Genomic DNA, 15,499 nt, shown 5'->3' on the forward strand with positions numbered 1-15,499 from the left:
TTGTTGGAACACAATGGCAGTTATTTAATAAAGGCAAATCAACTTTGCCCTACAAGTGCACTTGGAAGTGCAGTCGCTATAGATCTGAGGGGGACATGCAAGGAAAATTTAACACAGCATTTTAGCTTGTACATGATTGGATGATGAAATCCACAGAGCTTCCACTCATTTCAGATCTACAGCGACTGCACTTTCAAGTGCACTTGCAGTACAGAGTGGATTTGCCTTTCCTAAATAACCCCCAATGTGTTCTGGTTTTTGGCACTTACTGCAACTCTGCATGCAGTGGTTCTTGCATTCAGTGAGAAGGATGAGCATGTGGGGCTTTCTTATTTCAGGGGCCAGTAAACAGCAAGCAATGGGTCTTCATTTGAGGACTTCTGAGATATATGGAACTTTCAGGGAGGTGAAGTCAAACAGCTTATTGACATTTAAACTGATGTTCTCAGGTACAGAATTACAGTGGTCCCACATCAGTAGTACAGATTAAAATGAAACTCTATAATAATTTTTAATCATTCTAATGAGCTATATAAATAGATAATTCTCCTTGGGAGAAACACTGGATTTTGTGTCTACCTTCCTTGTGATTATTTTTTAATGATATTCCAAAACTGCACAGTAAGCAAAGAAGAAAGATTATGCCTGCAGCGCCCGGCTTGCTGTCACTGGCTACAAATCATCTACTGTGCTGCTGCAAAAATGAAACTGCTTAATAAATGTAATAAGGCAATTAAATGTTTTTCAGTTTAGTGCTTATAGCTTATTTGCTCAAGCTGTTACGTAAATCATAGAAATAAATCACTAGACACTATAATAGAGCAGTTCCTCGACTACATGCAGTCCTTTCCTCCTTGCAGTCGACCCGCCTAATGTAATTCTGAGCAGGTTAAGGGATAGTGAGGTCAGGCAATTTACTAGGGAAGATGAGACCCATGATTCATTTGTGAGCAAAGCACAGGAATGCCATGACTCCAGAACAGATTACTAGGTCTTTTTTTTCAAGAAATAGAAACAGAATTTGGTAAAAAGCAAGGCAACCAATTAGAAATGAGATTTTTAGGGGTTCTAGCGTACTTAGGGTGATTGGCTTACTACTGAGCTTCACTATTTTTATGGTATGTTATAAAATAAAGCTATATACCAAACCTATACACAGCTTCCTTGATAAGATATTCATACAATTGCAGGGAACAACAGGGAAAACTTGTTACCTAATGGATTCATTCTTCACCCGCAGACATCCTGTTAAATCAAGATGCTCTAGATCCCGGCAGTTTTTAGCAGTTTCTTCTACAGCAACATCACTAATGTTTGCATTGACAGCTAGTGAAAGACATTTCATCCTCTTGCTCTTTTGTACCAAATAACATATTGCGTCATCCTTCAGCTGACGACATGCTGTCAGATCCACCGTCTCCATATGTTTACAGTGATCTGCTAGGCTGCGAAGGGAAAGGCAGTCTACCCATTCACAGTGACCAAGGCAAATTTTCTGTAAGTGAGGGCAACTGATTGATATAGCCACCAGGGATTGCCGGCTCAGCTGCACACAACTGTTAAGATTGATATGAAGAAGATGATGGTTCTGTCCAATGATGGGAAGAAGCTCCTTATCAGTTAACCAATCAGAACAGCTTCGTAAGTCAAGTCTTTGTAATACTGAATTGTGTTTTAGCATACTGCAAAAAGCATTTTTCGGTAATTGTGAGCCAAGCTGTAAAAATAGAAAGGCTTATGTAAATATATATAGAAATATATTACAAACCAATGTAAAAATATTCACTTGCTCTCATGCAAAATTAATCAGATCAACACTCAGCAGCTTTATTTGGATATCAAGCAATCTTGTAACATTAACTCAGTGGTCAGTTTTCTATGAGAACAAGTAAAGACTGTATTTTCAAGACTATGAAAACTTATTCTTCCTGTATAATATATATAAAAAAAGAAAGCATTTCCAGTTTACTGTCAGAAGTGCAGGAGGCTTCTTTGCCCTGGACATCATCCAGACCGGCCCAGGGCACAGTGCATCAGAGTACAATGCACATCAGGGTACAGGACACAGCGCACAACACAACAGGGCACATGGGGCACAGCTTTTACTAGTCTTCTCCTTCAAATGCAGAGTAGCGCAGGAAGTGTCTGTGATAAGTTTTCTCTCATGTCACGCTGATCCCTGGCGGCCCCTCCTCTCTTCTCATCCATCCCAGATGATGTCACAAGCAAATGGGGATGGACGAGAAGAGCAGAGGGGCCGCCGGGGAGCAGCATGACATGAGAACTTATCACAGATGCTTCCTGCGCTACTCTGCATGCTGGCTAAATCTCGAGCTACCCATCAGGCGCCAGCTGTCGGTGATTGACGGGTAGACTGCCATGGACCTCCCCAGTTGAGAAACGATGCAATAGGCAAATTAGGCGGCTGCTAAAACCGGCCCACTGGGAAACTCCCGGTAGTCCCAATGGCCAGTACATACCTGACTGCAGCAAAGAGCTAAAAATTACACAAACAGAAAACTGTAAGCTCAACTGTGATAGTACACCCCCCCCCCCCCCCACCTCTTTAACACCTCCTCATTCATTTAGGGCCAGGCTTGAGAGGAAATTTCAGATGAAAAGTTTTTGCCAAACAGGGGAGCAGAAACATCTATTGAAGGAATCCAACATCTTTCCGCAGGACCATATCCTTTCCAATCAATTACATATATATGTCTTCCCCTGGAATATTTGGAATCCAATATTTGCTTCACTTCACACTGATCCATAGTATTGACAATTGGAAAAGGATGACAAGAAAACCTATTGATGATGTATGGTCTCAGGAGTGAAACATGGAAGACATTAGGAATCCTTAAATGTCAAGGGAGAGGGAGCTTGAAAGTGATGGGATTAGCCTGATCGAGGATTGTAAAGGGACCAATGAAACAAGGAACACATTTTATTGAGGGTACTCTGAGACATATATTCTTAGTGGGGAGCCAAGCCTTATCGCTAGGAAGAAATTTGGGACTCACATGGTGATGATGAACTGCAGCTACTTTGTACCTGGAAGCTGCTTAATGTAAATTCTTGGAAAAATCTGCCTAGCTGATGGGAATGGAAAATGGTACTGAAGGATGATGACCATACACACTGAATAAGGGAGACTAACCAGTGCTGACATTAGCATGGTTATTAAGAGTAGGATAGAAGATCCACCCAATCATCCTGATGGGCAGAAATTAAGGCACGTAGATACCGCTCAACATTCTGCTTGACCCTTTTAGTTTGCCCATTTGACTGAGAGTAAAAGGCAGAGGAGAAGACTTGATTCCAATTAATGTGGCCAGAGCCCTCCAGAAGTGAGCTGTAAATTGAACTCCTCTATCAGTGAGAATGTGTGCGTGCATACTATGAAGAGAAAAGATCACCTTTATGAAGATGGAAGCCAGAGTGACAGAAGAAGGTAGTGCCAGAAGTGGAGTTAAATGACACATTTTAGAAAACCTGTCCACAACCACCCAGATAATGGGGGGAGACTGCTGGGGGGGGTAGTTCAGAGATAAAAGTCAATGTAGATGCAATGCCAAGGTTCATCTGGAATAGGTAGAGGTAAAAGGAGACCTGCTGGAACAGCTTAGGAAGACTTAAACTGCACACAAATGGAGCAAGCCTAAATGTAATATTCAACATCTTTTCGAAGGAAGGACCACCTGTAGTAGCACTGCAGAAAAGCACAGGTATGTTGTACACCAGAATGTCCAGAGAGTTTGGAGTTATGTGCCTATTTGAGAAGCTTGAGGTGAAGGATGGGCACAACAAAAGGTTTTTCTAGGTGGAATACTTGAAGACTGAAGACAGGTAGTTGCCAGGATACGATTGGCAGAAATAATTGGTTCTGGTTCAACATGACATTCAGAGTCAGCAATGTCAAATGATCTGGACAAGGCATTAGCATGGCCATTTTTGGAACCAGGCCAAAAGGTAATGTCAAATTAATCCTGGCAAAAAAAGAGAGTGTATCATCCTTGTCTGTGTTTCAAGCATCAGGTGAATTGAAAGTACTGCAGATTCTTTTGATCGTTGTAAATCAGGATATGTTCTTACGATCCCTCCAGTAGATGCTACTATTTTTGCAGCACCAGCTTAATAACCAGAAGTTCTCAATCCCTGATGGTGTAATTTCTTTCTGCATCCAAAAACTTCTTAAAAAAACAAGGCACAAGGGCAGAGCTTGCCGTTATGCACTTGAAGAATGGCCCCCACACCCAAGGATGAAGCATCTACTTCCAACAAGAAAGGCTGGAGAATGTTAGGACATAGGAGAATAGATGTCAGGAGAGAGACCATTTTGAGTTTGTGGAAAGCGTTGACCGCTTCAAGAAGCCAAGTTCTGGCATCAGCATCCTTACTCATTATCTCACCTCTGGTGTTGAAAGCAGTCTTCCACTCATCGCCCTCTCAGATCCTAATCAAATTGTATGTACCATGAAGGTCTAACTTTGTGAATATGTGAGCATTCTGAAGCCTATCAAAAAGTTCAGAAATCAAGGGTAGTGCATACCGATTCTCAATGGCGATGGCATCGAGGCCTCTATAGTCAATAGAGGGCCAGAGCATAAAAATTTTCTGCACAAAGAAGAAGATCTGTGCTGTGAGAGAAGGGAGAAAGGCACATTAGCAGAGCAGTGCATAATCTGTAATGTAAGGATACAACCTTACGTGCAGCGTCCATGCCCCCAGAACGTAGGAATTCTGATTGTGATGCATTTGTCGTCGAACATATATGATCCTGAATGAGAGAACTCCACAGTAAAGCATCTAGCCACCACAGGCTGTGGAGATCCAAGATGGATGATGGATGCTGCACCTGTGCCTTCCAGGATTTGGCACTGATGGGCCAAACCGCCTCTGTGCATGTGGCCTAATAGCAAAGAAACAGAAACACAGATGGCATTCAAAATCACAGGGATGCAACTGAAATGGTACTAGGATTTTTTTTCCTGTACACCAAACTCTTAAAGATATGGTCAAAAAAGAGTGGGAAGACCCAGAGAAAAAACTCTTCATACCAACTGCAGTCAAGTGTAGATATCCATTTGCGGAGACAGACACCAAAACCTGGGCTAAATGCCCCAAAGTGGAATGCGTCTCTGGCAAAGGTCACAAATAAATCTGACTTAGCCTCTGACGACGCAGGTACCTTAAGCGAACCCATGCACAATAAAATAGAAGCCCAATTAAAGAGGGCCTGGGAAGCGGGGGCTGTGAATCTGAACCCAACAATAGCTTCCACCTGCACAGCCAGCACCTTGCTAATCTGGCCAACCCAGCTTCAGGAACTTTTAGAAAATTACACACCTAGGGAAGAATTAATAAAATCCATTCCTACACCGACCAGAGTGGCAGATTTTCTAGCAGCTGCCTCAGAATATCTTCAAGGGCCACAGCGTCACTCAACTGAAATCTTGGGAAGGTGATATCTCTTCTAAGAACAGACTGTGCGGAACTGCGTTCACTGGAGACCTACTGTTTGGGCCTGAACTAGAAACGGTACTAGACAGAACTGCAGCAAAGAACAAGGGTTTTCCCCAAACCAAAAAGGAAACAAGGGAAGGCACCCTTTCGGCAGTTCATAAAATTCAACAAGCCGGGAGTAAAGAAGCATTGGGGTCAACAAAACAAAAAAGGCAAGGGTGAATTCATCCTCAAGCCTCCTAACCCAAAAAACAATGACTGCCATCAAGTGGGGGGGGGCAGACTTGCAGCTTTTTCCCACCAATGAATGGAAGGAACAAAAAACGAATTCACCATAACGGATGTCTACGCGATAGAATTTTCCTCTCGCCCCCAAACCAAGTACCTAGTAACCATGCTACTAAAAGAAGAAGATGGAGCAAAGGCCTATTTAGAGTCATTGGAGAATCTACTAGATCAGAAAGTGATTTGCCATGTACCTCAAGAAGAGGAACAAAAAGGTTTTTATTCCCATATTTTTGCAAAGAAAAAACCGTCAGGCAAGCCAATTAAGAATGGAGTCTATTTATTTGGTCAGAAACATCCTACCTCGGGAGTCATTTATGGCGACAATAGACCTACAGGATGCTTACCTACATGTCACCATAAAGGAGGATCATCAAAAATTCCTGAGGTTCACAATACAAGGGCCAGCAGCCACTCTGCACCTGCAATAACAGCTCTCCCTTTCGGCATCTTCGGACCCAGAATCTTTTCAAAGATGATGGCAGCAGTGCTAAAAGGTCTAAGATAACAAGGCATTGGCATCATACCATACCTAGACAATCTACTGTTCTTTGCAAACTCAGCAGAGACCCTAGAGATCAACCTGCGCACAAGTATGTCCTACATGCAAAACCAGATAGTGAATGCAGAAAAATCGCAGATGACCCCAAGCCAGAGAGTGGTGTATTTGGATTATGTACTAGACTCCAGGCTAACCAAGATCTTCCTAACAGAAGAAAAGAGCGAAAAGATAACGCAGGCAGTAACCTCTCTAAGAGGGACCAATGCCATTACAATCAGATAGGGACTGGCTGTACTTGGGCTGATGATGGCTTCAATACCAGCCATCACATGGGCATAGATCCACATGAGACCACTACAGAACTACATTCTGTCCTAGTGGGATGGCAGCCACTCATCCCCAGACAAATCCATTCCTGTTCCGGCCACGGTCAAACAAACACTCCAATGGTGGCTCCATCCGTTTTGATAAATCGAAGCGTGCAAATGGGCTCAATCTGTCCCAGTCAGGATCACCACCGATACCAGCGGCCTAGGCTGGGGGGCACACATGGAAGACCTTTGCACACAGGGAAAATTGAGTTCCAGATGGTCCCAAGCCTCCTCATACATGAGAGAGCTAAAAGCTGTGGAGGAAGCATTAAAAGCATTCAAACCAGCAATACAGGGGAGAGACGTAAGAATACAAATTGGACAACACCACGACTGTGGCATACCTAAACAGGCAGGGAGGGACAAAGTCCCAAAGCTTGATGAGGCTGACAGAAACAATCCTGCTATGGGCAGAACCAAACATAAGATCTATATCGGGGATCCACCTGAAAGGGACAGACAATACACTGGCGGACTTCCTGAGCTGGAAGACCATAAAACAGACGGTGTGGTCACTGAACCAATAGATTTTCGCACAAATCACTCAAATGTGGGGGATACCCGAGGTAGATCTGTTTGCCTCCAAAGCAAATGCAAAATCACCAACATTCTTCTCACTAGATCCCACAGATGGCAATAGCGGAGTAGAGGCCTTCAGCTAAAACTGGAGAGGACAACTGTGTTATGCATTCCCTCCAACTGCCATAATACCAAGAGTGATCCAAAAAATAAAGACAGAGAGAGCAACGGTGATACTAATAGCACCGCACTGGCCCCAAAGGGCATGGTTCAGCCACTTGAAGAACCTCAGCATCCAACCTCATCTGACATTAACGGACCGGCCAGATCTTTTATCACAGGGCCCAGTCAACCATCCAAACCACAGGATTCTGACGCTCTCGGCATGGTTACTGAAAGGATAAGACTTCAGAATAAAGGACTGTCACAAAAGGTGATCAATACCATCCTAGACAGCAGAAAGCCAGTGACTAGGGCAATCTACGAGAAAGTGAGAAAAAAACAAATTCCCAACAGAGGGGTAATCCCAACAATTCTAGAATTCCTGCAAGATGGGGCAGACAAAAACATCTCCCTAGGCGTGCTGAAGGTACAAGTGGCAGCACTGTCCTCGTTCATGGGACACCAGACTCGCAGAGGATCCGCTGATAAAACGATTCCTAATGTCACTCAAAAGAGCTAGACCGGCTAAAATGAATAGAACTCCAACTTGGGACATGTCCAAGGTATTCAGAACGCTTCTCTCCCCTCCATTCGACCGATGGAAGACAACTCAGACAAAAGCCTCACTCTAAAAACAGCACTTCTTGTGGCTCTAGTGTCAGCCAGAAGAGTGAGCAAAATCCAAACCCCGTCTATGATGCAACCATACGGTCCTTTACATCTAGACAAGATAATTCTCTCACCAGACCTGGTTTTCCTACCCAAGGTCTCTTCAACGTTTCACTGAACACAAAATATCATCATCCCTTCACTTCCAAAAAGTATGGACAGCAAAAAAAGAGACACTTACAAAAAGTATATGTAATGCCCCATACACACTATCAGTTTTTCTGCTGAGTTTTTCCTCAGATTTACCAAAACCATATAATATGAGGTCAAACCTTAGGAGTTTCAATGTGTATGCAATCAGGCAGGCCCTTCTACTACATGGTTTTGGTAAACCTGAAGCAAAAACTCAGCAGAAAAACTGATAGTGTGTATGGGGCTTTAGAAACACACTCGTGACATACCTCCAAAGAACGAAGGACTGGCGAAGAACGACCAATCTTTTTGTCCTATACGCAGGAGTCAGAAAAGGGAAGCAGGCTTCTAAGAATACAATCTGCAGATGGATAAGAATGGCCATACAGATGACCTACGAGGCACAAAACCTCACCCCTCCTGACGGGATCAGAGAACACACAACCAGAGCCTGGGCAACCTTGGTTGCAGAGAAAGCAGGGGCAACTCCGGAGCAGATCTGCAGGGCAGAGACATGGTCAAGCTTCAGTACCTTCGCAAGGCACTATCGTATAGACCAGCTGTCCGACCAAGACCAGGCATTTGGTCAATAGGTGCTCCAGTGTCTGTCCCCACCCTAGTAAGTATTGCTTAATACACCCTCTTGGATGCTGCCCTGGAAGACGATTCGAGAAAATACAGTTAGGTACCTGGTAAGTCTTTTTCTAAGAAGGCTTCCAGGGCAGCACTAGTTTCCACCCTTAAAACGACAAATACCAGATACAATGGGGGAGCTTTAAGCTTACTGGGATTTCCTTTGGTGCTTTAATACAACTGAGGCACGCAGGTAAGACTGTGAAATTTATAATGGTGGACTAATGTGTTTCCTGTTTCAGGGTGGAGGAGCCCATCTCTCGGATGCTGCCCTGGAAGACTTCTTAAAAAAGAGTTACCAGGTACCTAACTCTATTTTTCTTTGTATGTAACTGGCTTTGGCACATAATTTTCCAGCCAGCTATGCCACCTACTGATCAATATATAAAAGGTCAGTGTTTCTCTGAGAGAAATGTCTGACTCATACAACATCTTTATTCACATCCTGTGACCACATAGATGATAAATATTATTGTGTGGACATCCAATTACCTGACCAAATAGTTATTGATTAAGAGAATTATTCCTTCGGAAATATTACTGACTGCTTTATATTTCACAATTAACACTATTGTATGAAGAAAATGTATCAAAGTATCAAATTCATATTACTTCTGTGTCCAAGCTAGGTAGCAGATGAAAAACCTTGGCATAAATTTATCATAACCAATAAAACCTAGTCTAATTTGTTGATATGACAGATCGTGCATTAGAGCTAAAAAAAAAGCAAAAAAAAAAAAAAAGCATGCACAATTAGAAAACTTACAATATTTTTAATCTTTGATTACTCTGAAACTACACAACTGGAACAAAAAGGAGGTTACTATAAAATGATTTTTTTAGATCAGATTTTTCCACAAAAAAAGGCATATCTTCAAGAGTGGCTTCTGTTCTAAAGTTCTATATATGTGTGAGGAGTGCCTCCAACCACCAATCTAATTATTGTACCCATTATTGCTTCCTAGTAATTTAGAAACAGTCCAGGGCCCCTTTTACACAGTCGATCCGATTAGGTCCCCCTGAAAATCCGGTTATCATTATAATTTTATAATTTTCACTTCACAATTATATGCCACTTTCTGTTGCTCTATCAAATAAAATCCCAATAAAGTACATTTAGGTTATTTGGTTGTAACATGACAAAATGTGGAAAATTTCAAGGGGTATGAATACTTTTTGCCCCACTGCAAAAGGACAGTAAAAAAAAAAAAGTTTTGGACAGATTGGGATAAGATTACACTTTTTTTCTGTGGTTTTGGTAGATACAGTATACTTTCTCTCACTTCCTGTCTTGTCAACATTTTAGCAGACAGGAAGTGAGGGAAAACCTGCAACAAGAACACAGACAAAAATACACTGATGCGATCTAGTCGGTTATCCAGGGAGTGTCTGCAGATGTCACTGTATGTTAATATTATATATATTAACATATAGTGATATAATTTTATATATATATATATATATATATATATATATATACACATACACACACACACACACACACACACACACACAATTATATGAAAATGATAATCAGCTAGATTGGGTGAAAATTGACTAATGTCTATAAACAGTCTTAGCTCTAAAATGTGGTGATTGGCCAGATGTTGTCGTCACTGCTCTGTTCAAAGGAGCCCGTTAGTAAACCATCGTCCGAACAGTATCTGGTTATGCCAAATTACGTGTTAGTGAATAACTCTTGTGCTGTCAAGTGATATTATAAGAATAGGCCTAATAATTTAAACAATGATCTGTGGGTTACTGCATGATCGGTGAATTACAGAGAAAAGGATTTTACGGTGAGTACAAAAATCCTATTTTCTCTTATATTCACCGACCGACACAGCTCTTCTCTTAGCCATTGGGATGTCCCCAAGCAGTGCCAAACAAGGGGTGGGAAAACAGCATAAAAACTTCATCTACCATGGCAAGTGGGAACTAGTATAAATCTACCCACAAAAAACCACAGTGCATAGAAAAAAACACCACAAGGGACTACATGTCGCACCCCTTGAACAAAGACGCCAGGGGTCACTGAAAAAAAGACAGCCAAGGCTGATATTTGTCCTTTAATGGTGCTTAACGCCAATTTCTGGTCTACTCATTGCTGAAGAAACAGCAGAATCCTGGATATAGAAAAGGAGAGCGGATGCCATCCTTTCTCCTCACACATGGAGATGTAAGCCTTCCAGGTACGATGATAAATCTTCCCAGAAGAGGATTTCCGTGCTCTCAGCATAGTGGGGATCGCCGAGTCCAACAGACCCTGGTTCCTCAACACCTGGCTCTCAATAGCCATGCCGTTAAAGCCAGTGATGGTAAAGCAGGATGGAGAATCGGACCTTGAGACAGAAGAAGGTCCGTCTGCCACCAGCCACACTACGTCTGCGTACCAAGGCCACTGAGGCCAATCTGGGGCAACCAGAATTACTGGGATCCCCTCGACTTCCACTCTGCGGAGCAGACGTGGTAGCAGCTTTAGTGGAGGAAAGGCGTAGATCAGCTTATACTGATCCCACGGAGCCACTAGCGCGTCTGCCCAAGGATCTCTTGTCCTGGACACGCACCTCGGTACCTTCCGATTGAGACGGGAGGCCAGAAGATCCACGTCCGGTGTGCCCCACCGCAGGCACAGCTGCATGAATACCTCCGGATGCAACGCCCATTCTCCTGGGTCCAGCACCTGGAGACTTAGGTAGTACGCCTGCCAGTTCTCTACTCCCGGGATGTAAATGGCCGACACATGTCGCTCTGCCCACCGAAGTATGTGAGCGACCTCCCGTGCGGCGGCTAAGCTTCTTGATCCTCCTTGGTGATTGACGTATGCCACTGCAGTGGTGTTGTCTGACTGGATCCTGATCGGACGCCCTTGTAGTCTCGTCGACCATGTGGAGAGGCATTGCCTGATCGCCCTTGATCGTCTACTTTGATTCCTCCGTCGACCAAAGGCCCTGAACTGACCGAACCCCCATTACTCCATCCCAGCTGGATAAGCTGGCATCCGTTGTGATCACCGTCCACTTCAGAGCTAGGAACTACTTCCCGGGCTGAAGCACCGGGGAGCTCAGCCACCAGATCAGGGAATCTCTGACCAACTGGCTCACCTGGATCTGCCAATCCAAGGACAACAGAGATTTGTCCCACTTCCCTGTCCCTGTCAAAATGTCCTTCTGCAGAACTCTGGTGTGGAACTGGGCATATGGTACTGCCTCGAAGAAGGTCACCATGGGTCCCAGGACTCGCATGCAGAAGCGAAGCAACGACCACTTGCGGTTCATCAGCAGTTTCACCGCGGCTCTGAGAGTCTGCAGCTTGTCTGAAGGGAGAAACACTCTCGCTTCTCTGGAGTCCAGCAGCAAGCTTCAACAGCCACCCAAATTCTTGCAGGGTCTGCATGGTGATTGCCACATCCTCTTCTAACTCTGAGGTGGAAGATGCTCTCAGGAGGCGATCGTCTAGGTATCCCACGATCGCGATCCCGCGTTGCCGCAGCAACGCCAAAACTGGAGCCAGCTTCCCCGACTGCAAACCGCAGAAACTTTTGATGCCGAAGGCATATGGGTATGTGCAGGTACGCATCCCGGATGTCTAAGGACACCAGGGAGTCCCCTTGATGGAGTGCAGCGACTACTGAGCGAACTGATTCCATTCTGAACCTCTGCACTTTCACAAAGTAATTGAGGGCTTTTAGATCCAAGATTGGACGTACCCCTTCCTTCTTGGGAACTACAAACAGGTTTGAGTAGAACCCCTGGAAACGTTCCGATTCTGGAACAGGTACAATCACCCCACGATTCATCAGGTCCCTTACTGCCCCCAAGAGGGCTTCCCGGCGAGCCGGGAGAACGGGTATGCTGGAGGGGAATAATCTGTTTTGTGGACAAGAGAGGAACTCTATCTTGTAGCCGTAGGAAATCAGATCGCAGACCCATTGGTTGGACAGTCGAGAGGACCACCGGGCTGCAAACTCCCGAAGGCGACCCCCCACCCAAGTCATGGGTGGGGACAAACCATGTGGTATCACTTTTGTTCGCAGGCTTGCGGTTCCAGGGACGTTTCTGTCCTTCCGTGGTCATCCTGTCGGGCTGGGGATGTTTTGCTGAAGCCCATGGGCGGACGAAAAAAAAACGCTTGTGAGCGGAAAATGAGGCCCTTGCCTATGGCGTGGCTCCTTAGCCTTCCTGGCCTGTGGGAGTAGTGTACTCTTACCACCTGTGGTATTTTTAATAATATCATCCAAAGAGGCTCCAAAGAGTCGGTCACCAAGGAAGGGAAGATCTGTCAGGGCTTTCTTGGATGCCAAATCAGGCGCCGCAGCACCACTGCTGACACTGGACAACAGGGGAAGAGTATCCAGGGCTGCGTCACAAATGTACTTAAGGCCTTGCACTAGTTGGTCTGCTAGTTCCACACACACAGGAGAAGCCTGTTGTTCTTCCAATTCGTGGTGCAACAGTTTTGCCCACTCAGTGTCTGCAATACACAAGTGCGGATGCCAGTACTGGTCGAACGGCTGACCCCACAACTGTAAACAAGGAACAAGCCACTGCCTCGGCTTTCCTGTCTGTGGGATCCTTAAATGCAGGAGTCCCTTCTACCAGGATCGTGGTTACTTTGTTTAACCTGGATACTGGGGGGGGGGGGTCCACGACCGGAGGAGCCGACCACTTTTTGAGAAGGCTCTCCTCAAAAGGGTAACGCACCGCCATGTATTTGGGGACCAAAAAGGCCTGTTGCGGGGGCGACCCCATTCCTTGTAAATGAACTTGTCAAAATAAGTCAGATATGGGAACACCTTAGCTGAACGTGCTGGCTTACAGGACCCAAAAGGGACCGCTACATCAGCAGATGGATCTGCTGGCTCCTAAATCTTCAGGGTATCACGCACAGCTGTGATAAGTGCTCCAACAAGCGATTTGTCACGGACGGTCCTGGTCAGCGTCATCTGAAACGAGAGAGCAGGGGTCACCAGCCTCAGCAGGGCCCGAGTCTGCGTCAGAGCTCTCCCCAGAAGATGGGGGGGGCGCTTTTTAGCACCTTTGCGCCCACACACCGCCTCCATCTTGGCAACGAACAAAATCTGAGGGTTGCTAAATATGGCAATTTTGCTAATTACGGAGTTCACAGTAAAAATTATGCAATTGTATGGTACAAACAAGCACTTATTGAAAACATAGGCAATGTGAAGAAAATGTCCTGATCTTCAGCAAGCTCTAATTTTACAAATGTTCCCCATAGCTTCCTTGATGGAAATCAGAGAAGCCTCCCTGCTAAGGTGGAGATCATGCAACGCTTTATGTCTAGCACTGCGCTGCTAGCCCATGCCATAATGGTAATAGGCATCGTTTACATAAGCTCTTGGCGTCGGCTGACAATCCTGTGATCATTCCTACTTGTGAAGAAAGGTTGGCTCAGTCTTCCAAAATCTCGAATGTAACATTAAAGCGGGAGTCCGCTGTTTTATTTTTATTTTTTTTAAAGCCAGCAGCTACAAATACTGCAGCTGCTGACTTTTAAAATAATGACACTTACCCGCCCAGCGCGCCCGCGATGTCGGCACCCAAAGCCGATCTCTCGATCGTCTCTCGGGTGCTGCCGCAGCCATCTTGGGTATGGGAATCAGGAAGTGGAGCCTTACGGCTTCATTTCCCGGTTCCCTACTGCGCATGCGCGAGTCGCGCTGCGCAATAAGGATGGTCCCCGCTGTCTCTGGGATCCGTGTGTTTCCCAGCAGGCAGCAGGGGACCTTCGGAAAGGGGCGTAGATTCTGCGGAAAGGGGCGTAGCTTCTGCAGAATCTACGCTGGAAGTGGGTGCAGATACCTGTACTGTACAGGTACCTGCACCCCCCTCCCCCGTGAAAGGTGCCAATTGTGGCGCCGGAGGGGGGGAGGGTTCCAATGAGCGGAAGCTCCACTTTAGGGTGGAACTGAACAAAAAAAATTAAGCAGAAAAAATTGAGCAACTTCAATTACCAGCAAACATATTTCAAATCTTTATACGCCACCCTTCTGTGCCCCTGTGGTGTTTTTGTTTTCCTTGCACGTGATTGAATATTCTAACATGAAATGTCACCACATTCACTAAACTCTGGGGCAAATTTCCTTCCAAAGAAGGAACTTCTCTTGCAATATGAACAGCCCATTTACCTTTAGTAAAGTACTGACGACAGTGAGAGGAGGAGGTCTGCAATGGTAGCCTACATGATCCTCTCCGTAAAAAAAGTATACATCAAGACATTTGAATAATTTTATACTGTACAGTCAGAAGGCTATTTTTTACAATTTTAATACATTACTTTTAGCACAGGTAAAAAAAGCCAGAGAGGGTCAAAATAAGTTCAACACATTTGTGGTATTTAAAAAAGTATACAGAAGAGTTTATTTTGCTGAACAATACCGTAATCATTATGAACTAAGTGAATGGTTCCTTATTACTGCACTGCAACATGAGAACTGAGAAGCAGTATCTTCATTAACCAATGTAAGACCATAATCTTAGGCTGGGTTCACATAGGTGCGATGCGAGAACCCTGCAAATCTACTGCCGCATCCCACGCGACTTGCAGGCAGTTCACCCTGCCATATGCGAACTGCTGGGAGTGTCAATAGAAAGTTAATGACAGCCCCAAATTAGTTTGCATATCGCAGTGCGAACTGTCAATCAGACAGGAATCGGATTGCATGGGTGTGAACACCCATGTGATCCGATTCTGTTGCAGACCAAAAAAAAGGGTCCTGTGTGAGTTTGGTCCGAATGCGATGCAA

At 44.8% G+C, this 15,499-nt stretch overlaps 1 protein-coding gene across 3 annotated transcripts in view; it reads right to left on the minus strand.

The window, feature by feature from the left end:
- The window catches only part of FBXL15 (F-box and leucine rich repeat protein 15), a 48,025-nt gene that overhangs the window by 1,566 nt on the left and 30,960 nt on the right, over positions 1-15,499 (minus strand). For all 3 annotated transcript variants that reach the window (XM_077454476.1, XM_077454478.1, XM_077454477.1), the window contains one exon: positions 1,215-1,717. In XM_077454476.1, the coding sequence (XP_077310602.1) occupies positions 1,215-1,717 (503 nt within the window). The remainder of the gene's footprint in view (positions 1-1,214; positions 1,718-15,499) is intronic.

The sequence above is a fragment of the Lithobates pipiens genome, unplaced genomic scaffold (genome assembly GCF_037356315.1).
Source record: "Lithobates pipiens isolate NorthernLeopardFrog02 unplaced genomic scaffold, aLitPip1_a1.2 Scaffold_25, whole genome shotgun sequence".
Classification (NCBI taxonomy): Eukaryota; Metazoa; Chordata; class Amphibia; order Anura; family Ranidae; genus Lithobates; species Lithobates pipiens.